This window comes from Oryx dammah, unplaced genomic scaffold, assembly GCF_014754425.2.
Source record: "Oryx dammah isolate SB20612 unplaced genomic scaffold, SCBI_Odam_1.1 HiC_scaffold_11208, whole genome shotgun sequence".
Classification (NCBI taxonomy): Eukaryota; Metazoa; Chordata; class Mammalia; order Artiodactyla; family Bovidae; genus Oryx; species Oryx dammah.
This window is the reverse complement of record NW_024080601.1, coordinates 31,520-57,039: the sequence shown is the minus strand read 5'-3', so window position 1 is coordinate 57,039 and position 25,520 is coordinate 31,520. Positions and strand designations below refer to the sequence as shown.

General features: G+C 42.2%; 1 protein-coding gene, 1 non-coding gene and 1 pseudogene across 3 annotated transcripts in view; all 3 read right to left on the bottom strand.

Annotated features, from left to right (window-relative positions):
• LOC120860852 (beta-hexosaminidase subunit alpha) overlaps nt 1-9,575 on the bottom strand; it is a 31,629-nt gene extending 22,054 nt beyond the window's left edge. Inside the window, exon 1 of one of the 2 annotated variants that reach the window (XM_040236559.1) lies at nt 9,273-9,575. In XM_040236559.1, coding sequence (XP_040092493.1) covers nt 9,273-9,525 — 253 coding nt within the window. In that variant the 5' untranslated portion in view covers nt 9,526-9,575. The remainder of the gene's footprint in view (nt 1-9,272) is intronic. The other variant, XM_040236560.1, reaches the window with a different exon arrangement.
• Nucleotides 9,576-17,306: 7,731 nt separating this feature from the next.
• Nucleotides 17,307-17,379, bottom strand: TRNAK-UUU. Its single transcript has one exon. It is a non-coding gene; the product is annotated as a tRNA-Lys (tRNA).
• A 4,149-nt stretch (nt 17,380-21,528) lies between these two features.
• LOC120860841 lies at nt 21,529-23,016 on the bottom strand (annotated as a pseudogene).
• Between the last annotated feature and the right edge of the window lie 2,504 nt (nt 23,017-25,520).

Below are 25,520 nucleotides of genomic sequence, written 5' to 3'. Positions count from 1 at the left end.
TCTTATCTAGACCACTGTAAGTCTTTTAGGTGGGTTTCCTGCCTCTAGCCCCATTCCCCACCAATCCCCAATGCAGTCAGAGTTTAGTGACATCACTTATCCTGTTTAATGGTCTTTATTGGCCTTCCTTGACCTTAGGATAAAGTTCATGTTCTTTATCAGGGCTCCCCAGGTCATTTCATGACCTTGCATCTACCACCTCTTTAGCTTCAGAACTTGCTGATTCACCCTGTAGCTGTGTGCTTCATACGGACATCACTGAACTTGAGTTTCTTAAATATGTCATGAAAGCTTCTTTCCTAAAGGCCTTTCCTACATGTATTTCTTTCTGTGTAGACTACTAACTCCACCTCCATCAGCTCCTTTCAGATCGTATTAGACAGCTCTTATTGGAAGTCTTCTCAAAATGTTCCCTCTATGCGTGTGCACGCACACACACACACACACACACACACACACACATCAGGTGTTCCCAGAGCGCCTGTGCTTCAGTTATTGGCAAAAATCACACTTTACTGTATGTCTGTCCACTTCGAGACTGTAAATTCATAGTATTCTAAAAAATCCATTTAAAAATTTTATATAACTTTTAAAGGTTATTTTCCACTTAAGATTATTACAAAATACTGGCTACATCCCCTACATTGTACTTACACCTTTGAGCCTATCTTACACCCAACAGTTGGTACCACCCACTCCCCCGCCCCTCTATTGCCCCTCTTCCCCCCACTGGTGACCACTAGTCTGTTCTCTGTATTCTGTGAGTCTGTTTCTGTTTTGTTGTATTCACTGGTTCACTGTATTTTTTAGATTCCGCATTTAAGTGATCTCATAGAGTTGCTCGTCTTTCTCTGTTTGAGCATTATGCCCTCCAAGTCCATCTCTGTTGCTGCAAATCACAAAAGTTTTGTATGACTTTTGTACGGCTGAATAATATTCCATTGTGTGCACGCGCGTGTGTGTGTGTGTACACACACAACATCTTCTTTAGCCATTCATCTGCTGATGGACACTTAGGGTGCTTTCATATCTCAGCAATTGCAAATAACGATGCCGTGAACACTGGGGTGCATGTATTTCTACCTTTCCTAATTAACGTGTTTGTTTTTTTTTCATATGTTTAGCCAGGAGTGGAACAGCTGGGTCATATGGTAATTCTATTTTTAGTTTTTTGAGAAACCTCCAGTCTGTTTTCCGCAGTGGCTGCACCAATTTACCTTCCTACCAACAGTGTAGGAGGGTTCCTTTTTCTCTACATCCTCACCGATGTTATTTGTGTTCTTTTTGATGATGGCCGTCCTGACAGAGGTGAGGTAATGCCTCATTATGGTTTTTATTTGCATTTCCCTGATAATTAGCAATACTGAACATCTTTTCACATTCCTGTTGGCTATCTGCATTTCTGCTTTGGAAAAATGGCTATTAATTTCTTTCAACCACATTTTAATTGGTTATTTTTTTTTGATGTTAAGTTGTATGAACTGTTTATATATATTGGATATTAATCCCTTCTCAGTCATATTATTTGCAAATATTTTCTCCCATTCAGTAGTATCTGGTCTTACATTTAGGTCTTTAATTCATTTTGAGTTTATTTTATACATGGCATTAGAGAATATTGTAACTTCATTCTTTTACATGGAGCTGTCCAGTTTTCCCAGCACCACTTGCTGAAAAGATTGTCTTTTCTCCATTGTATATTCTTGCCTCCTTTGTCACAGATTAATTGACCATAAGTGTACGGGTTTATTTCTGAGCTGTCTATCCTGTTCCACTGATCTACGTGTTTGTTTTTGTGCCAATACCATACTGTTTTGATTACTGTAGCTTTGTAGTATGAGACTGTAAATTCTTTAAGGACATAGGCAGCTCATTAGTATTCTTTGGACCAGTGCCACTGACAAATTATAGTTGCTTAATAAATACTGCTTATATTAAGGATGAATGGAAGGTGGGAAGCCAACTAGAAATACTACTGGAATCTGCAAACAATGGGCCAGGGATCAAAATATTCACAACTTGAGTGCTAACCATTAAAGCAATTAGATGTCAGAAGTTACTACTTGAAGTAATTAACAGTGAAGTGTTATCAGAGTTTAATCCTACAAAAGGACAGTGAGTTTCCCAAATCCCTAACTGGTATAATGCTCAATAAAGGTATTTATGAGTAGATTGTCCCTACACTGCACAGTGTAAAAAGCAAAGTCTTGGTAGACAAACAGACCTGACTGGAATTTGCACCCTGCCACTGCTAGCTGTGTGACCCTGGACATGGTCCTTAACCTCTCTGAGTCTCAGTTCTGAAAGATAAGCGTTAACACCAACCTCACAGAGCTGTTATGAAGATTAGAGGGTATAACATACAGCAAGTGCCAGATACTCAATAAATGCTAGTTTCCTTCCATTTTCTACTTGTCTTTTCCTAAAAAGTCACTTTTGCAACTTGGCTGGAAGAGCCTAGGGGCAAGGTGCCTTGTGGGAAAACCACACCACAGAAGCAGCCCTGAGCTTCCATGAGCTTCTTATAGAACCCAAAGGGCTCCACTACTGTGTGATGCCACCCTGTGTGGCAAACAGGCTGACTCACCACCATATTGGGTTGGCCAAAAAGTTCATTTTCTGTAACATCTTAAAAAATCCTGAACAAATTTTTTGGCCCACCCAATATAAAAGGGACATGGGCTTGGAACTCTGAATCAGCCTCAAACTAGGACTGTGGCCCTAGTCAAAAGACCAAAGCCACAAATGTGGGACCCTAGTTATTCCCAGGACAAGACTGAATAGGACTGTAGGTAAACTTTTCATCCAGGAGAGTATACTTGGCAAGCCATCTCCCTTGCTTCCATCCCAAAGCGTTACAAAAGAAAGGAAGCTGACCGACTGACATTCAAGTGCCCAAGCACTCAAACTTCCTGCATCTGAGCACACACTGCCAGAGAAGAGAGTTTCACACCAGACTCAAGCTGCAGCCAACCTCAAGATGTGGACAGAATGATAGCACCCCGCTGCTAGCTAGAGATCAGGGTTGAGTGCATGGCCAGGGAGCTTAAGCAATAACAGTAACTTAAAACAGATGCAGGAAATAAAAGAGAGAAGTTCCTGACCCAGGAATAGGTCTTATTCACTACAGCCATGAATAGAGAAGAAAAGCAAACCCATTTTCCTGTTACGACAGACTACAAACCCGTAAGCTTTGAGGCAGACCACAGAAAATGCTTCACATATACATGTCTCACCTCTCCAGACCCAACTTCCTCTCTTCAGCTGCCCTTCTCGTCAGTGGCCCCACAAAGGTGAGAAAAAGCTTGGCATCCAATTGGTTAAACCTCTGGATGATGCACATCGACTCTGATCTTGTCACTTATTTCCAGGGTCAGCAGAAGAAATATAGGAAAATACAGAAACATAAGAGTAATCACTTCCTTCATTTCTACAAGAAATATTAGTTGGGCAGCAGAACTCTTTTCTTTTTGTATAACTGTCACCTAAGGAATGTCACTCGGCACTGAGCTCTACAAGGACTGGGTGAGCAGCCACTGCAGTCACAGACATTCAACACACCTTGATAGGAGTTTAGGGCAAAGATCAGGAATGAGGCACTCTGTGCTCTGGGAAAACTGGCAGAAGAAACCTTCAGAAAGTTAAGATATTTTCAGGAGAAAATTGTATTAATCCAGTTTCTTGTATCTTTCCATACACAGAAGAGCACCAGATATCTGTTCTTCGTGACCAAGAACAGCCTTCTACCGAGATGTGTGCTTGACCGCATGGACCCCCTTCTCCACAGTCACCTATGTGCTTGTTGACCCACTACCTCTTTGGAGCAGTTCTTCAGAGCTGTGAAAGAGGCTGTCTCCTGGATTATAGTCCTGAGTCCCCAAATAAAATTGAACTCACAGATCTCATGCTATACATTTTAATTTCAGTTGACAAATCATTAGGAAAAGGATTGAGGTTTATGCCTTCAATGGGCTAAGAAATCCACAACATGCCCTAGCAAAACTGAGTAGCTGTAAGGAAAATAAAAAAAAAGACCCCACCTGCTGTTAAAAACAAATGAAAAAAGAAGGAATTAACTGGCAAAAAATCTCCAGTGCCCTGCTTCACTCTTCTGAGGGGAGGAGAGGAAATGGAGTGCAAGGAGATGGGAGGAAAGGCAGCTCCAGGGGTTAGATGTTTTATATTTTGTTTCATTTTAAAAATCACCAAGTTCTTAGGCTTCCCTGATGTCTCAGTGGTAGATGGTAAATAACCCGCCTGCAATGCAGGTGACCTGGGTTCAGTCTCTGGGTTGGGAAGATCCCCTGGAGGAGGGCATGGCAACCCACTCCAGTATACTTGCCTGGAGAATACCCATGGACAGAGGAGCCTGGCAGGCTATAGTCCACGGGGTCGCCAAGAGTCAGATACAACTGAGTGACTAAGAACTGCACATTAAGAGACACAGGTTATATCCCTGGTCTGGGAAGATCCCACATGCTGAGGAGCAACTAAGCCCAAGTGCCACAACTACTGAGCCTGTGCTCAAGGGCTAGAGAACTGTAACTACTAAAGCCCGAGCATCTAGAGCCCAGGCTCTGAAACAAGAGAAGCCACGGCAATGAGAAGCCTGCACGCTGTAATGAATAGCAGTCCCCACTCATCGCAACTGGAGAAAAAGCCTGCACAGCAACGAAGACCCAGCACAGCCAAAAAAAACCAAAACACCCAGTTCTTCCTTCTACTGTTCAAAGTTTGTAAAGACACTCATCATTATCTCCCTGTATCCTCAGAAATGCTTGGAATGTAGACACATTAGAAAATAAAACTCAGCAGTAGCTACTTGCAAGTTAAGGCGATCTGCCAAAGGAACACAGTTAAAGAAGTGATCAATAAACATTCTGTGGCTGACTCCTGAATAGATCACGTTTCAGATCCTACGTCCGCTACTGTAATCGATCTTCAAGCAGGGGAAAGGGGAAGCAGAGATGGCTCAAGGAAATAAGACTGGAATTTTTCATAAACGAGGCCCAGACTACCCACACACATCTAGACCAAGCTGAGCTTCTTGGGTTCAGCTGGAAGAAGAGGGGCTGGTAGAGGCCAAGCTATCTTAGCCCCAAGGATTCAAAATGGAACACAATTATTTTGCCCTTCGCTAAAAATGATTCTCCTGATACCTGTTCTTCTCAAATCACTGTATTTCTCCTGCTTATATAGCCCTCCATCCTCCACATACCCCTTCACGAGAAAAAGAATTCTACAAAACTCTCTTGCTGCATTGTTTTCTTCCTCTTCGCTTTTAAGACAATATATATAAGTGGCAGTCAAGTCTTCTGCATAATCAGATTTAGCCACTTTACCTGGACTTTTTAACTTATATGCAAAGTACATCGTGCAAAATGCCAGGCTGGATGAAGCACAAGCTGGAATCAAGACTGCCAGGAGAAATATCAATAACCTCAGATATGCTGACGACAGCACCCTATGGCAGAAAGCTAAGAAGGAATAAAGAGCCTCTTGATGAATGTGAAAGAGAGGAGTAGAAAAGTTGGCTTAAAACTCAACATTCAGAAAACTAATGGTTTAGTTTTAGCATCTGGTCCCATCACTTCATGGCAAATAGATGGGGAACCAATGTAAACAGTGAGAGACTTTATTCTTTTGGGCTCCAAAATCACTGCAGATGGTGACTGCAGCCATGAAATTAAAAGACACTTGCTCCTTGGAAGAAAAGCTATGACCACCCATCAGGATTAAAATAATCCTTTTAATATGACACCATATTAAAAAGCAGAGACATTACTTTGCCAACAAAGTTCCATCTAGTCAAAGCTATGGTTTTTCTGGTAGTCACGTACGGATGTAAGAGTTGGACTATAAAGAAAGCTGAGTGCAGAAGAATTGATGCTTTTGAATTGCGGTGTTGGAGAAGACTCTTGAGAGTCCCTTGGACAGGAAGGAGATCCAACCAGTCCATCCTAAAGGAAATCAGTCCTGAATATTCACTGGAAGGACTGATGCTGAAGCTGAAACTCCAATACTTTGGCCACCTGATGTGAAGAACTGACTCATTGGAAAAGACCCTGATTCTGGGAAAGATTGAAGGCAGGAGGAGAAGGGCACAACAGATGATGAGATGGTTGGATGGCATCACCGACTCGATGGACATGAATTTGAGCAAGCTCCAGGAGTTGATGATGGACAGGGAAGCCTGGCATGCTGCAGTCCGTGGGGTGTCAAGGAGTCAGACACTACTGAGCAACTGAACTGAACTGGACTTTATCAACTCCATCAAGCACCCCAAGGCTATGCCTTGTCCTTGTCATGGAGAAGGTTAAAGTGTACACAGCCACTAGTTCAATTAGAGCAGAGAGAACCAATCAGCATTACTCTTTCTCCCTAGCCCAGCTGCCCCTTACTGGCTTCCCCTCTTTGTTCTCTAGATGCCGTTCCAATGCATCTCCAATTCTGTGATGAGTTAAAAGCAGCTTGAGTTAGGACCACAGCATACTGTGATCCTCCTTTTCATGAAATCACATGCTAAAACTCCAAAATTGAAACTTGAAAGACAATCAATTCTAAATGAAACCTGCAAATCATCTTTTTGATGATCTTAGACATAAAGAACAGTCCCTTGGACTGCAAGATCAAACCAGTCAATTCTAAAGGAAATCAATCCCGAATATTCATTGGAAGGACTGATGCTGAAGCTAAAGCTCCAATACTTTGGCCACCTGATGTGAAGAGCCAACTCATTAGAAAAGACCCTGATGCTGGGAAAGATTGAAGGCAGGAGGAGTAGGGGGCGACAGAGGGTGAGATGGTTGGATGGCATCACCAACTCAATGAACGTAAGTTTGAGGAAGCTCCAGGAGATGGTGAAAGACAGGGAAGCATGGCATGCTGCGGTCCATGGGGTCGCAAAGAGATATGATTGAGCAACTGAACAACAGGACATAAACAAAAATCATGAAACCTTTTTACAAACTTTTATACAAAGTAGCCCTTTAAAGTTAATTTTAATATATTCAACAAATAATTAAATATCTAAGTTCAGGGCATAATTATAGAAGGAATGGCCAAAGGAGGAATTTTAGGAGATTCAGATTATCATGAACTATGCCACTTATCAACCTGGTCACTTAACATCTGAGGATGAGTTAATCAAATATTGATAATGGCTGCAGAAAGATCCAGATACTCATACAATAATCTTCCTTCCATTCTAGATTAAAAGATCTGGGAAGGGGTGGGGGATTATTCTGTTCAGGGACAATGGCATCCTAAAAAATTCACAGGGATGTACATGTAAACATGAGAACAGGATGAGAACTTTATAATAATCATTAACGATTATGACTTCAATCAACTAATTTCAAGAAAAGCAAAGAAGAATGCAGTCAAATGACATAATCAGATTTAGTCATTTTACCTGGACTTTATCAACTCCATCAAGCACCCCAAAAAGTATTTGGAGCAACATTAGTTGGATGCTATCCCAAATAATCAGATCTTTGATTTGCAAACAGGATGTGGCTTAATGATCAAAACAGAGAACTAGGTTCATTCAAGTATCCAGAGCCTAAAATAATCCTGTTTAACAAGTTTAACAACATGTAACACATACCCTCCAGTTGGCAGAAACACCTGTCAATTACAAGTACTAAATACTTCCACAAACCATTTAGCAATTAATGGACTACAGCTAAGCCTTGGAGGCAAGTTCAGAATAGAGTTGAAACTCAACACCAGACTTGTTTTTTAGAAAACCTGGAAGTATGAACTTCACTGAATTCAAGGAGCGGCTCAAAAACAGAAGTCATGCTGCATTAAGAAAGCACTGGGGACTTCACTAGCAGTCCAATGGTTAAGACTCTGCGCTCCCAATGCACGGTGCATGAGTTTGATCTCTAGCGGAGTAGCTAGCCTACAGGGACACTGGAAGTTTAACTAGCTAAGTTTTAACTTGCATATGGGGCTTTCCGGGTGGCTCAGTGATAAAGAATCCACCTGCCAAGCACAAGACGTGGGTCTGATCCTTGGGTGGCAAAGATCCCCTGGAGAAGGGAATAGGCAATCCACTCCAATATTCCTGCCTGGGAAATCCCATGGACAGAGAAGCCTGGCAGGCTACAGTCCATGGGGTCGCAAAAGAGTTGGACACAACTTAAGAGACTCAACAACAACTTGCATATGTTGATTTCTTCAATCCCATTGGGAAATATACTATGGTTTGGGCTTTGTTGATATTGTTCTCCATAGATTCTTAGTTGTTTTTGCAGAAATAGGATTATGGCTTATGGCTCAAGTCATCTGAAAGCCTCTCCAGGAAACTTGCTCCAAAGGGAAGACTCCACAGGAAGAACATCAGAGAAGGAAGTTTCTTTTCTCCTCTTTGGTAATGTTCGTCCAAAACAGTTTTCATTATCTCGCAATGGATAAAACCCCACAAGCACAGTTTTCAGTAACCACCTTAAAGAAAAATTGCCAGCCTGTGCTATTTCAGATGAAGCCCATATCCAAAGCACTCCTGACTCTTCATTTCAACTCCACACCCTCCTCAACCTCACTGGTCCCCAGTCCCCCACCCTCATTACACACACCAGCCCAGCACTGTGATTTTTACTGTAAGCCTCTGTGCCTCTGCTCAAGCCTTCCTTCCTTCCTGGAATACCCTCCTTTCAGTCCTGGCCAATTATATCCACCACCTCACTTTAAGTGGCTGCTTAAAACTCGTTTCCTTATGGAAGTGATCAGTGATTTTCCTCTCACAGTTTAAACATTTCCCTAATAGCAGTCAGATAGTTTCATGTAATTTTGCACAGGTCAGTATATCTCTCATGTCTAGTCTTACCAGTGGTGGGTGTTAGTTCTGGTCTCCTCTCCACAGCTCTGATCACAACCTCACTAGGACCCGGACACTGGAACATGCTCAGAGGGATCACCTTAGATGTCTACTGGCACAGTATTTTTAGGAATTTCCTATTCTGATTGAACTGTAGTCCTAAAGCAGACATTATTGGTGAAATATAAAGCAGGAGGGCAGGATTACAGAAAAGTTCTGGCCAGTCAATTTAGTGAAGAAGTGAATGGAGGTGAGGGACCAACCCTTGGGGAAGCTGAGAGGACAGCTGGAGAAAAAAGGCAGGTGGAAGTGGAGGCTAGAGGATTGGGACAGACTAGGGGGTTGGGCAAAAGGCAGAGGAAGGGCGTTTCAGGAGGTTTGGGGGAGTTGTCCCAAGGCAGGGCCTTTCGGAGCCCGGGAACGAGCCTGGGCAGGTCCGACTCACCTATGGGGTGGGGAAAACGGAAAGCCGCAGAACCGAAGAGCAGGTCACGGTAGCGTTGGAAGGCCTCGTCGAGGACGGAGCAGCCCACCTGGGCGGCCGAACTGAGATGGTACTGGAATTGGAAGCTGTGCGGTAAGATGGTGTACCGCAGCTCAGAGGTCTGAATGTACTGGGGCCATGGCCACAGGGCCGTCGCCCGCCCAGCGAACGCTGCCGCCAGCAGCAGCGAAAACCTGAGCGTGGAGCCTGCCATGGCCCGCCGGTCTGCTTCCCCTCTCCCAGCCGGCCGGGCCACGTGACAGCCTGGTCAGGTGGGCGGCGCCCGCGTGACAATCGGCGGGTCACGTGACCCGCTACAGCGCCTCACCGGTGACTCGGGAGTACTGACTCCCATCCCTCCAATCCCAGAGTGAACCCGAAGGACCTGCGGCCTGCGGTGGATGGTTTAGGGCATCGGCCATGGTTCAAGTTCAGGCGGTTCCCGGGACTGGTGGAGCAGTAGCTAATGCACCTCCACAGTTGCCAGGCCCGCGATCACAGAACTATATGCGCAGCAGGGGATCGAAGCCTCACGTGGGGAGGCCGAGGGGGCGAGCGAGAAAGGAAAGTCTCCCGAGCCGTGGACGCGGAATAAAAGGTCGCCAGGCCTCCTGGGAGGTAAAGGACGTCCCAGGCCCAGGGAACTTCAGAAGCAAAAAAAAAAAAAAAAAATGGAGGCTTAAAACCACAGGCCCTTGTGATGTTAAATGCTGTGGGGCAGAAAGGGGTTGGAATTAGGTAGTCAGAATGGCTCAGCTAGAGAGTGCATCACAAGATTACAAAAATGGGAACTACTTACGACTGGGGAAAAGATGTGTACTTTCAGAGCAAGCTTGAGGCGACCTGTTTCCTGGCTCTGGAGTGGGTTCTTGTTTAGTGGTTAATAATCTCCCAGTAACTGCCCCCAAATCCCCTTCTCACAGACAAAAATGCCACAAACAGGGTAGGTTCTGTACTTACTGCAAGTGATACGACATTGCTTGTACTTTGGTTGCAAACTGAAGAACACCCAGAGATGACAGGTCTTATACCCAGAGAGGAATTCTGCAGGGGTTTACATAGAAAGTCCAAGAATCAGGACTTAGTACAGTAGGAAATTGAAAATCAGCCCGAAGATTTGCATTTTAGAAATCTCATGTTGAGTGGTTGGATGGATAAGAAACCAGTGAGGGAGGCTTTTTTTTTTTTGGAGTTGGAAGATAATGAGAGTTTTAATTCCTGCAATGGGAAAGGAAGAGAGCTATAGATCCAGGAAATAGTGGGTATCTGGAAGCAGAGAGGTTAAGGGGCTTGAAGGCTAATCAGTGAGAACATAGATATTTATTGAATCAAGGACCCTGTCTTTGTTCACCACTGTATTATCAGAGAACAGTTGAATCCCTCACTGCAAAAGGAGATAAAAACAGTGCTGTTGTGAGGCATTATTTGGCCAGTAGGTAATTTTTTAATTATAAAATTGCATTTTAGAATTAGAAAAAATGGTAAGATCAGGAAAATGAACTGTTAAAAATAAAAGTCTCTTAAAAATCATGATCACTTATATCTAGGCTTTAGGTACCTGTTAAAGTGAAAGTTGCTCTGTCCTGTCCGACTCTTTGCAACCCCACGGACTATACAGTCCATGTAATTCTCCAGGCCAGAATACTGGAATGGGTAGCCTTTCCCTTCTCCAGGTATTTAGCAGTTATGTATACATGGCTCATGAGCTTCCCTGGTAGCTCAGTGGTAAAAAAAATCTGCCTGCAATGCAGGAGACCCAGGTTCTATCCCTGAGTTGGATAGATCTCCTGGAGGAGGGCATGGCCAGCCACTCCAGTACTCTTGCCTGGAGAATCCCATGGACAGAGGAGCCTGGAGGGCTACAGTTCATAGGGTCACACAGAGTCGAACACGACTGAAGTGACTAAGCAGCAGCATACACACCTTATGTTGGGAAATGAAATAAATATTGTCTCTCACTTTTTTTAACTTTTCAGGATTCATCAAGAAATTCCTCTTAGAAGGTCAGTTATGCTATTTAATAGAACAGAGCTTGTAGCAAAGGAAGTAGAAATTAGATCTCTCAGTTTCAGATCCTAGTATTGCATATTTACACTAATTTCTATATGGCTTAAACCTAAATTTTCATCCTCTCTAACAAATGCCTGAGTACTTCACCGGTTAGGAGAGACATTACCCAATTACTTAGGGAGGAGATCTGAGAACCCTTGTCAGAATAATCAAGTTCATAATCAGGTAGTTGTCCCACAGGATCAATAATTTTTTTTTCAGGATCAATAATTTGGGGAGAATTCAAAACAAGTTAAAGGTGAGAGCAAGAGGTCAAAGTAGGGTTTCAGGACTAGGCAAGTGCCATAACTCCCCTTTCTGTGATACTCAACCTATATCAGGAGAGAGAAGTAATTTACATAAAAGAGCCGCAAAATGAAGAAGCTGGACCCAAATAAGGAGACTATAAAACTTACTAATGAAAATACTTAGAGATTATTGTTGAGAGATATTCTAAACATATTCCAATTATTCCCTCTCTGACCAGTATATCAGACAATCAGAAAAGTAATAGACAATCATTAAAATTTTAAAAAAATCATCAGAGTCCAATTAAATATTCAGAGCCTAGCAGTAATAGTAGCAAAAATTAAAATCAATGGTTATTTAACATTATAAACTGTTCAGTTTGTATATATACTACATTGCCATCAATTTTGACAGTGTGTACATGTCCATCCCAAACTCCCTAACTGTCCCTTATATGAATAACAAAAGCAATGACACAGATGATATGTATTATATATCCGATTGTTTTCTCTATTTTTATTAAAGACAAATAAAATATGATTTAACTTCCATATCTCTGAAAGTGAAAATTGCTCAGTCGTGTCAGACTCTTTTCCACCCCATGGACTATTCAGTCCATGGAATTCTCTAGACCAGAATACTGGAGTGGGGGAACTGAAGCTGTTCTCTTCTCCAAGGAATCTTCCCAATCCAGGGATTGAACCAAGGTCGCTTGTATTGCAGGCAGATTCTTTACCAGCTGAGCCACAATATCTATAGCATCTAATAAAATTAGTTTATCTATCAGAAAAAGAATTCACTGTCAGACAATGTATCCAGATTTTTGGCTCATAAAGTGGAGTCATTAGTGTAGAGGAGAGAGGCAGGAATGACTAATTTTGCCTGAGGAAGTCTTTCCAAAAGGAAATGATTTGAGCTGGCTTCCAAAACATGAGTTGGCAGGGAAGGGGCATGGGCAAAGCACAGAGGTGTGGAAGAAGATGGCATATTGAGCATAGGGTTTATGGGGATAGCTAAGGAGAAAAGTGCCATGATGATCTCACTTCTACCATATTCCCTTCTCCTTCAGTGCCTTTCCCACCTCCCACTCCCACCACCTACTTGAAGGTCTAAACTTACATCTTACCACCCTGTCAATCTCTGACTTCTCAAATTTGGGTAAGATACCATAGCCCTCTAAATTTTTCTCCATCAGAGCACTTATCTCAGTATCGTAATTGCCTGTCCATTTGTCTTGAGTTCTCCACAAGTGTGAAAGTTCCTTAAAGGCAAGTTCTGTATTTACTGCTGTATTCCTAGCCCTGGGCACATCTCCTTGGAACTCAACTTCAAAGACCCAGGAGATCCCAGCCTGCCCTACCTGCTGATTCTTTGTGAGTGGCAGGTAAAAGGGGAGGGACATCCAGAGAGGATACCTGGGAGGGACAGTAAGACTGGGAGAATTTAGCAAAATAATAAAGAACCTGCCTGCCAGTGCAGGAGACCTAAGAGATGCAGGTTTGATCCCTTGGTTGGGAAGATCCCCTGGAGAAGGAAATGGCTACCCGCTCCAGTATTCTTGCCTGCAGAATCCCATGAACAGAGGAACCTGGCAGGCTACAGTCCACAGGACTGCAAAGAGTCAGACACGACTGAAGCGACTTAGCACAGCACACAGCACAGTAGTGCATAAAGAGAAAGACTGACAAAAATTACTTTAGAACAAGTAGGTTGAAGCTGAGTGATAAAATAATGAAAGGAGGAGATTCCTGATCAAGGTTCTGTGTACTGGATAAATGGTACCTTATTTATCTCTCACACCAGCTGTGTGAAATTATCATCCATGTTTTACAGTCAAGGAAACGGGCTCTAAGAATTAGAATAATTTGACCAAAGTCCCATAGATAGTTGTCAGAATCAGTATTTGAACCCAAGTCTTCTATGCCAAAATCTATTGCTTTTATATCTATCATACTTACTTGAAAGCTAAGCTAAAGATTGTATTGAGATTTTATTCTTAAGTCTGTGGGAAGCTAGTGAAATGTCTTAGCTGAAGAGTAATGAGACCAGAGTTGAAATTTGCTCAGGTCAGTTTGTTAACATATGTAGGAGGAATTGAATGGGGAAAGTTGTATGCAGGTAGATTAGGTCTGGGGTTATTGACTCAGAGCTCTGTAAACAACTGACCATTCTCACGTGCTGTGGGGCTCAGAAAAGGCAGACCCAGATTCACCTAGGAAGGATGACTTCATTTTTCTTCTCCCATGTTGGCTAGCCAAACCAATGAGACTTAAGCTTTGTATAGGTTGTCAACATTTACAGAAGTAGAGATGGCCAAAACTGGCTATGCTCCGTGACTCTCTTTACGCCCATTCCATATGAACTATATGGAAGCATCACTACCTCTAAGGTACCCTGTTACCTTCAGCTTCTCCAGTGTTATGTCCAAAGTTCACGTATGCTATCCAGTTCCCCACTACTAAACATGCCAGCGTTCCTTGAGGTCACTAAAAATATTCTGTGTCCAGTTTGTCTTCTTTTTGAGCCTTATCCCCTCTACTGTCTTACTTAGTCATATAACTGTTCCAGTTATTTTTTCAGGCTTGTTATTGTTTAGTCACTAAGTCGTGTCCAACTCTGTGCAACCCCATGGACTGTAGCCTGCCAGACTCCTCTGTCCATGGAATTTCCCAGGCAATTGTACTGGAGTGTGTTGCCATTTCCTCCTCCAGGGGATCTTCCTGACCCAGGGATCAAACCCGAGTTTCCTGCATAGGCAGGCGAATTCTTTAACCACTGAGGCACCTGGGCAGCAACCCCTTTTCAGGCTTACCCCCTGATTCTTTTTGTTTAACATTTTTCTTTATTAAAATATTTATTTAAAAAATAAATATTTATTTGGCTGCACCACATCTTGGCTGTGGCATGTGGGATCTTCAATCTTCATTGCAGCATACAGGATCTTTAGTTGTGACATGTAGGATCTAGTTCCTCCACCAGGGATTGAACCCAGGCCCCTTGCATTGGAGCACGGAGTCTTAAGCACAGGACCACCAGGAAATCCCACCCCCAACTAATTATTAACAACTTTTCCTAACTCTAGACATACATTTCTTGCAATAATTGGCCTTGTCCTGTCTCTCTGCAGTCCTAACCTACACACAGATTTTTTTTTTAATTGCCCGGATATTTACATGGGAGTTTTTCTTTAGTTTCAGAAAAACTAAAGCCCTGAGGGAACTTTCAACAGATCTGAGCAGAAGGAGTGACAGTGGGGAAGAAGGATATGGGTCAAATGCAGTGATGTTTCAAATATAAACTGACCAAACTCAGCAGCTAACTGGGGAAAGCGGGGATGGGGACAAGTGAAAGAGGAGAGAAAAAGGTGCACCGGTCTGGTTTCCCGAGGGAATGATGGGGCCACTGACTGAATACAATGTGAAGTGCCAGTTTTGGAAAAAAGATGATGAACTCTGAGACATGCTGCATTGGGGGAGATTGAAGGATAGCAGAGTTAAAATGTCTAGGAAGGCCAAGGAAATACAGGCTGGGAGCGTGGAAGAGAGCTCTGGGCATCATCTGCTCAAAGATAATAGTTGAGATCATAAAAATAGTCAAGAATGGGAAAATGGAAGGAAGACTAAAAAATAGGGGAAAAGAAGACGCTGGTAAGAGAAGTGTGTGAGGGATAAAAGGAATACAGAAGGGATATAGTGATTAGTAGGGTGGACTGAGATCAGAGATGTAGATAAGGGTAAGGGCTTACCTGAGCATTTTTTTTTCTAGTTGCTTAAAATTTTTATTTGTTTATTTTTGGCTGTGCTGGGTCTTTGCTGCTGCAGGGGCTTTCTGTAGGTGCAGAGAGCAGGGGCTGCTCTATTTGGTGGTGCTTGGGCTACTCATTGCAGTGGCTTTTCTTGCTGCAGAGCACGGGCTCTGGGGCACGGACTTCAGTTGTTGTGCCAAGTAGGTTCTAGAGCACAAGTTCAATAGTTGTGGTGCATGGGTTTAGCTGCCCTGCGACGTGTGGAATCCTCCCAGATTAAGGATCGAATCCACATCTCCTGCATTGGTTGGTGGATTCTTTACCACTGATCCCACCAGGGAAGCTTACCTCCTAACTTTAAAACACAAATGTGTCATAAGAAGCCCTCACAGTCAAAATACATTGATTTTATCTCCGTGACATGCCTTTTTGCTTGCAAGACATATAGGGACTCATGTTATTTCAGGGGAAAGGAGGTCTACTGAAGTGATATACATAACAACCCAGATGAGAAGAAAAACCAGACTTCAGAATGAGCCAAAATCAAGGGCCTGACTACTCTCTCATCTCCCTCTCTCTTACGACTTATGTTCTCTGAGTATCGACTCCTCTGGTCAGTTTTCTCTTTGCTTGCCAAGTTACTGGAACTTCCTTATAATCTCTAATTCCCCTGTGACTTGACATTTATTGCACAATACCCAAAATTTTCCATGACTTTACAGCTTGAGAATCCTCTCATTCTTCTATCTGTGCCTCTGGAGAGCCCACTATTTTCTAAAGCTCTGTGCAAATCAAGATTTTTTTTTTTCATTTTTCTTTCTTTTCTTGCCTTGCCGTGAAGCTTTCGGGATCTTAGTTCCCTGATGAGGGATGGAACCCGGGGTCTCGGCAGTGAGCGCATCCAGTCCTAATCACCGGATCACCAGGGAAGTCCCAAATCAAGATTCTTCTGATCTCCCTGGAAGAATAGTGTACATGTTTCATAATTTAACCAGTTACCTACGATGCACACCTAGGTTGCTTCCAAGTTTTCTCAGTTACAGACAGTGCTACAATGACATTTGTACACTGTACGTTGTACCCTCTACAAGTTTTAGAGGGTACTGGTTGCCAAGCTAGTGTGTTTTCATCCTTTCTCACCATCAATACCTTGCTTTTCATTTGGAAATTTGATCTGTCAGTTTGGTAGCTTGGATGAGGCTGAGCTAGCCCTGGTTTAAGCCACGTAATTAGGGTTACCTCCCCCACCCCCTCACTATAAACACTGAGAAGCGTAGGATAAGAATGTACATTTCCACCAATAATGTGTGAAAGTGCCTACTTCATTACGGTCTTCCAACATTAGTATTCACCTTTTCATTGCTACTGTTGATGCCTTGAAATTAATTTTTAGCTCTAGCAAGATGCATGACTTTTACATCATTATAGAAAAAGAAGCTGGATCATTCTGGAAAAAATAAGGAGATAGGAAGAAGTAACATGAATATATAATTAACCAAAAATCCAAAGAATAAAAGGATAGAAATAAGCCCAAACTATCTAAACCTATGTAAATAGGTTAAAGTGAAAGTGGCTTTGTGGTGTCCGACTCTTTGAAACTCTCTTTGAAACTATACAGTCCATGGCATTCTCCAGGGCAGAATACTGGAGTGGGTAACCGTTCCCTTCTCCAGGGGATCTTCCCAACCCAGGGATCAAACCCAGGTCTCCCACACTGCAGGCGGATTCTCTACCAGCTGAGCCACCAGGGAAGCCCAAGAATACAGGAATTGGTGGCCTATCCCTTCACCAGTGGATCTTCCTGACCCAGAAACCAAATCAGGGTCTCCTGCATTGCAGGCAGATTCTTTAAATACTCCCATTAAAGGACAAAGGCTCTCAAATTGAGCCCCCCTCAAAAAGCCTAAATGTTATTGTTAAGAGACCTTTTATTTTGCTTATTTATTTTTTGGTGCCTAGACAGGGACTTGAACCCTCAACCCTCAGATTAAAAGTCTGATGCTGTACCAGCTGAGCTACCCAGGCTGTTAAGAAACATTTTAGATGAAGTCTGAAAGAATGTTCAGAGATGTACCAGAAGAATGCAGACAAAAAGGGAGCAAGGACGGCATTTATTAACATGTGACAAGAACTCAAGACACACATAAAATTGAATGAAACAAAGATAAATATTTTTAATGATAAAAGGTACAATTCACAAAGAAGATAGAGATCAGAAACCATTAGACACCTAACAACAAAGAAACAAATATACCTAAAGCAAAAATCAGAAGAAATATAAGGAAAAAGAAAAAATTATAATCATCATTTCAGTTCAGTTGCTCAGTTGTGTCCGACTCTTTGCGACCCCATGAATCGCAGCATGCCAGGCCTCCCTGTCCATCACCAACTTCCAGAGTTCACTCAGACTCACGTCCATTGAGTCCGTGATGCCATCCAGCCATCTCATGCTCGATCGTCCCCTTCTCCTCCTGCCCCCAATCCCTCCCAGCATCAGAGCCTTTTCCAATGAGTCAACTCTTGGCATGAGGTGGCCAAAGTACTGGAGTTTCAGCTTTAGCATCATTCCTTCCAAAGAAATCCCAGGGCTGAGCTCCTTCAGAATGGACTGGTTGGATCTCCTTGCAGTCCAAGGGACTCTCAAGAGCCTTCTCCAACACCACAGTTCAAATGCATCAATTCTTCAGTGCTCAGCCTTCTTCACAGTCCAACTCTCGCATCCATACATGACTACTGGAAGAACCATAGCCTTGACTAGACGGACCTTAGTTGGCAAAGTAATATCTCTGCTTTTGAATATGCTATCTATGTTGGTCATAACTTTTCTTCCAAGGAGTAAGCATCTTTTAATTTCATGGCTGCAGTCACCATCTGCAGTGATTTTGGAGGCCAAAATAGTGAGACATATTAACATTTCTCTGAGAATATTGTATCAAGTGCAGAAAAAAATAAGAATAAGAACATCTTGAATGATGTCATTAATAATTTAAATATAATAGATTTAGAATCCTATATCCTACACAAATATATAAAAATTTTGTATCTCATATGTTATTAGCTGCCCATAGGACATTGAGAAAAACTGTAAACATTACAAAAAGTAAAATTCTTTTTTTTTCTTACTCAAAGTTTTCCAACTCATTTTATTTTGTGGTGTTTTTTTCTTACTCAGAGGTTTCCAACACATTTTATTTTGCAGTTATTTTTTCAAGGAGAATTCTTATAGGATAGGTTCTTTGACCATAATATATAAAAACTGAGGAGGAAAAAATCTAAACATGTAGATATATTTTGAAGATTCTAAATAATTCTCAGGCCAACTATAAAAATAAATATGTGGTGTCCCAAAGACGAAAGAACAAGATGAACAAGGAGGATCTTGGAATACAGGAAGAGAAAAAAAAGCAGAACGTTATCATCCTTCCCTTCCCCGGGTTGTTAACTACTGAAGAATCTTTAGGCTCTCCTGAGCAGTATAACCTGTTTCCCCTCCTACCCCAAATAGGGAGAAGGTATTTGCTTTACTCTTCCCCTACCCAGTATACTATCTCACTCCTTGTACCTGGACTATAAAAATGGACCAAGGACCCACGTTCAGTGTCGGCTCTCCCAGACTATCAGGAAGCCGGCCCACTGTGCCAACAGCGACTCTCCCCTCCCCCACTCTAATAAACTTTATTCTCCTTTGATTCTGCCTCATGTCTGGAATTCTTTTCCAACCCTGGCGTGGACCACAGCAAAATACTCCTAGAAGCATATCAGAAGAAGAATGTCTCCTGTCCAAACATTTTATTACAGGAAAGCAAAACTAGTTAAACAACAGAAAAAGGCAATGTTTATATTAAATAGCTTGAAAGAGAAGGACCATATTCTAGAAGTTAAGAAGGAAGTTGATATGGCTATTCTAAATTAGACATCTTGATGAAACAGAAATAGAATGGAACTTCTTTAACAAGAAAATGAATGTACATATGAAACAAAAGGCAATAGAGTTTGTTCTTGAAAGTCAAGAGTAAGATAAGGATGCCACTATCCTTAATAAGACTGTTTAATCGATGAAATAAGACACATTTTGTAAAGGAAGAGACAGAATTATTATTTGCAGATGATAACGATGTCTACTTAGAAAATTTGAGAATTATCCAACGAAACGATTAGAATGAAAATAATTTCAGTCAAGACCTGATAATAAATAGAAAAAGAAAGCTTTTATATGTATATGTTAGCAATAACAAATTATGTATAAAATCGAATGGAAAATTTTGGTTCACAAAAGCAAGTAGGTTAATGTATGTGAAACAGCACAGTTCCTAGTAGATAAGGTTATATGAGTAATCTGTAACAATAAAATATTGACTAGAGGTGAAATTACCAAGACAAAAGATACATTTTTAAGATTCTTGATTTTTAAAAATATGTATCTAACTTTTTATTAAAGTATTTTCTGCATATTATAACTCTGGTGGTCACTGTCTAGATTAAGACATAGAACATCTCCAGCACTCCAAAAGTCCCGTGCATGTCCCATCTTGGTCCCTAGTCATTTTCCTCCCAAAGGTATCTCTTTTTTTTAATTATTCTTTTAATAGAAGATTGGTTTTTCTTTTTTTAATATTTATTAATTTATTCATTTGGCTGCACTGGGTCTTAATGGTGGCATGTGGGATCTTTAATCTTCCTTGCGACATGCCGGATCTTTAGTTGCAGCATGTAGGATTTTTTTTTTTTTAATAGTTTGGGCATTTGAACTCTTAGTTGCGTCATGCAAGATCTAGTTCCCTGACCAGGGATCGAATCCGGAGCTCCCTGCATTGGGAGCATGGAGGCTTAGTCACTGGAGCACCAAGGATGTTCTGCCACGATATTTCTGACTTCTGACCACACTGATTACTTTTGCTAGTTTTACACTTTATTTGAGTGGAATCATACCTATGTATCCTTTAAGTCTGGCTTCTTTTGCTCAGCATTACATTTATGAGATTTATTCATATTTCTCATGTGCTTGTAGATTACTCATATTGCTGTATAGTGTTTCCTTGCATGAATTTACCATACGTTTCCATGTTTCCATTCTTCTACCCAACTACTAGTACTTTCCAGTTGGGGGCTATTATGAAAAGTACTAAAAACGTACTGCTGGGAGCACACGTGACATGTATGATAGCTGTCTTTTGGTAGACATGAGGACAATTTCCTCTTCCATACCTACCCTACCCATGGCTTCCCAGGTGGGGCAGTGGTAAAGAATCCGCCTGCCGATGCAGGAGATGCAGATGTAGTTTCAGTCCTGGTCCAGAAGATCCTCTGGGGAAGGAAGTGGCAATGCAGCCCAGTTTTCTTGCCTGGAAAATTCCACGGACAGAGGAGCCTAGCGGGCTACACCACAGTCCATGGGGTTGAAAAGAGTTGACACAACTGAGTGACTGAGCACACTCACACACTAGATTGAAAAGGGAATGTGCTGATTCCCGAAGATGCTGCCAAGCAGTTTTTCAATGTGACTATACCAATTTACACACCAAAAGACACATATGAGAGTTGCAGTTGCTACCCATACTCGCTGATACTTTTTCATTTGAGCCATTCTGATGGAAGTGTAGTGTTATTCCATTATGGTTTTAATTTGCATTTTCCTGATGACTAATGAAGTTGAGCTCCTTTTTATACATTTATTGCCCATTTTGATATCTTGCAAAGCATCCGTTGCCATTTTCCTAGTAGGTTGCTTTCTTTCCTATTGATTTGTAAGAGGGTTTTTTTTTTTTTTTTTGTCTGCATCAAGTCTTAGTTGTGGCACACAGGATCTTTCCTCGTGGTGCATGAACTCTCTAGTTGTGGCTTAGTTGCACCACGGCACGTAGGATCTTAGTTCCCTGACCAGGGATTGAACTCTCATCCCCTGCATTGCAAGGTGGATTCTTAAACACTGGACCAGCAGGGAAGTCCCTTGAAAGAGTTCTTAATATATTCTTGCTACAAGCCCTTTGTTAGATATAAGAGTTGCAAATTTTACCCCACTCTGTGGATTGTCTTTTTACTCTCTCAATAGTATCTTCTGGTGAATAGAAGTTCATAATTTCAGCATAATCTATCAAAATTTTCCTTTGTAGTTAACACTTTTTCATGTCTTGTTTTTTTCAACCAAAATTGTTTTTCCAGTACCATAAACTTATTTTAATATCTTTTTCTCTATGACTAAATTCACAGTGATAATAAAAGTAATGTGTTTTTCTGTTGTCAAGCTGGGTACGTGCTAAGTCCCTTCAGTTGTGTCTGACTCTTTGCAACCCCATGGACTGTAGCCAGTTTCCTCTGTCCATGGGATTCTCCAGGCCAGAATACCAGAGTGGGTTGCCATTTCCTTCTCCAGGGGATCTTCCCGACCCAGGGATCAAATCCACATCTCTTATATCTCCTGCATTGGCAGGCGGATTCTTTACCACTAGCGCCACCTTTGATGCCAAGATGGGTAGAATATGTTAAAATCCACCTATTGAATTTTCTTTAAATACTCCTCCAAAGCATCCTGATAAAAGGCAGGAAGCTTTTTTTCGCTTTTGTGGAAGGACCCAGAATGCTTTAAGTGCAAATGTGCCTGGCTAGTAATGACATATATTATGTCTCTCACATTTCTATCGTTGGTTCTTCTGTAGAAAGTTCTCTTGTGAGATACCACGTTGTATTTATCAAAAATATGAATATCCAAGGGAAGGAGCATCGCCCTTCGGCTACTGTGGTAGCACACTGCTCTTTTTGTGTGTGATGCAAGGGCTTCTCATTGCAGTGGTTCCTCTTGTTCCCCAATATGGGGCCTTAGGGCACAGGCTTCCCTGGTTGTGGCACGAGGGCTCAGCAATAGCAGCTCCTGGGCTCTACAGCACAGTCTCAATAGTTGTGCATATAGGCTTCATTGCTCCATGACATGTGGGATCCTCCTGGACCAGGAATCAAACCTGCATCGGCAGGGGGATTCTTTACCGCTGAGCTTTTGAGAAGGCCGATAGTACTTTGCTCTTAAGCATATGACAATACCTTGTGCTTTTCCAGTGTTATTTGCAGCGTGATCTGCCCCAAGATTCTGTATACCCAGTATTTCCAGTGTTAAATAAAGAAGAGAGCTCTGTGTGTTTTCATCATAATTTTCCAGTTTCTACATATTGTTATGTAATTTGTCATCCAATTGTTTTCTTCTTCATCAATGATTTTTAGAAGCCATTTTTGATCAGATTATGTCTTTTAACAGCAGCCTCCCATCCACTTTTCCCTCTCAGTGACCAGTGTGGGGGCCTGGTTTTCCATCCTTACTGGGGCTATGTGAAGTCAGTCTGGGGCCCAGAAACAGGGCCTGCTTTGCTGGTGCACAGACCTTCCACAGCTCAATAGCCACAGACTGATGGGGTGGATTATCACAGTATATATAGTCCACAGTTTTGTTTTGTTTTTCAAAACTGCATTCGCATCAGTCCAATTGTTTTCTCAAAGACTGAGTCTTTAACCAGCCTGATCTAGTTCTGCGTTGAACTCACTCAATGCGAGAGCAGAGCTCTGGGATTCTGCAGCGAGCAACAGGGAACATAAATAGCCATCATGGTATTGTTTCCACGGCAGCTCCAGGTAGCAGCAGCCTATGCTCAATCCACTCTCTCCACTGACTGTGGCCATGCTCCCCTCAGGTCCTATGAGTCTGGAAGGTGGAGGTGGTAGCACACAGTGGGGATCCCAAATTGTTGCTGCTCTTTTTTTTTTTTTTTTGGCTGCACCTCATGGCATCTGGTTCCTTGACACCTGCCCCTTGCATTGGAAGCATGGAGTCTTAACCACTGGATCACCAGGCAAGTTCCCCAAACTGTTTCTTAAAGTAGGTGAATTGCAATGTACACAGTCATTGTTGTTCAGTCACTAAGTCGTGTCTGGACTGCGGCATGCCAGACTTGCCTGTCTTTCACTATTTCCCAGAGCATGCTCAAACTCATGTCTACTGAGTCAGTGATGCCATCCAACCATCTCATCCTCTGTCTCCCCTTTCTCTTCCTGCCCTCAATTTTTCCCAGCATCAGGGTCTTTTCCAATGAGTTGGCTCTTTGCATCAGGTGGCCAAAGTATTGGAACTTCACCATCAGTCATTAGATGTGAATAAATGCTTGTTTTGTCATATACATCCCAAGCTTTAGCAAGATCCCCGCTGGCCTGAACATCTTGCCTTTTGGTAGTACTGAGACTTGAATGGTGCCTGACTTACTCTTTTACTAGCTAGAGAGTTGCATCATTTACCCAATCAGATACTGTTCAAAAAATGCCCACCTTACATCAGTAGCATCTCTTTGGTAATGTGCTTCTCCATGCCTACTTCTGGAGGGGCAAGAGATAACACATTCTTTCCATTAACGTATGTATTTCATGTCTCAGAGTGGCCTGTGCCAAGACTGTGCTTGAGGAATCTTGGAAAGACAGTTCAAAAATAATAATAGATAGTATTTAGCAAGCACTTATTAATTGCTCAATATAGATAGTATATTTATCATTAATATCAATATCCATCAATAATAATATTTAGTGTGCAGTTATTAAGGCACTATGCTAAGAGCTTTGTGTGTGTTATCCCATTTCATCTTCACAGTAATTCTATGAGGCAGGAAGGCTTTTTATCCCAGTTTTGGAGATGAAGGAACTGAGGTTCAGTGAGGTTAAGGAAACTTCTCCAAGGAACTTGGCCTGTAAGTGTTGGAACTAAGTAAATGCCCAAACAGGATAGAAATGCAGGTCTGCCTCTTCACAGCCTATATTAGCTCTCTGGTCATACATGGTATCTAACAGACATGCTGTACAAGCCAGTTTGATGCAGCTGGAAAAGTCTTTCCTATAATCGTTGCAGTAAGGTTAGAATATTCCAGCAATTAAAACTTCACAAATCTACTCTCTCAAGTCATCCCACCCTCCCCTTCTCCTTCTGTATCCACAAATCCATTCTCTACATCTGTGTCTCTATTCCTGCCCTCCAAATGGGTTAACCACAACTACGGATAAAATAGATAGTGGGAGGCTGCTATTCAGGAGGGAGCTCAGCTCAGTGCTCTGTGATGACCTACAGGGGTGGGGTGGGAGGTAGGAGGGAGACTCAAGAGGGAGGGGATATATGTTTACATATAGCTGATTCACTTTGTTGTACAGCAAAAACTAACACATCGTGGTAAAGCAATTATACTCTGACAAAAGATAAATAAATAAAAAGCACTGAAAAAAACTTCACAATACAATTGCATAGCACGGCATAAAAGACTCTTTGTGATGTACCCCCCACACCCAATAGAACCACTCTACTTATAGTGCCTTCAGAACGTCATGATGTCTGTGGCTTTCTGCCTTGAGACATACTATTCTGTTTCACACGCCCTTCCACTCAATTATTCGTCAAATTCCTTTAAAATTCAGCTTCACGTTCAGTTCAGTCGCTCAGTCGTGTCCGACTCTTTGCGACCCCATGAATTGCAGCACGCCAGGCCTCCCTGTCCCACCAACTCCCGGAGTTCACTCAGACTCACGTCCATCAAGTCCATGATGCCATCCAGCCATCTCATCCTCTGTCGTCCCCTTCTCCTCCTGCCCCCAATCCCTCCCAGCATCAGAACCTTTTCCAATGAGTCAACACTTCACATGAGGTGGCCAAAGTACTGGAATTTCAACTTCAGCATCATTCCCTCCAAAGAAATCCCAGGGCTGATCTCCTTCAGAATGGACTGGTTGGATCTCCTTGCACTCCAAGGGACTCTCAAGAGTCTTCTCCAACACCACAGTTCAAAAGCATCAATTCTTTGGTGCTCAGCTTTCTTTATAGTCCAACTCTCACATCCATACATGATCACTGCAAAAACCATAGCCTTGACTAGACGGACCTTTGTTGGCAAAGTAATGTCTCTGTTTTGAATATGCTATCTATGTTGGTCATAACTTTTCTTCCAAGGAGTAACCGTCTTATTTCATGGCTGCAATCACCATCTGTTCTGTGATCATCAACCACTCTGTTGTTCCATGTCCAGTTCTAACTGTTGCTTCCTGACCTGCATACAGATTTCTCAAGAGGCAGGTCAGATGGTCTGGTATTCCCATCTCTCTCAGAATTTTCCACAGTTTATTGTGATCCACACAGTCAAAGGCTTTGGCATAGTCAA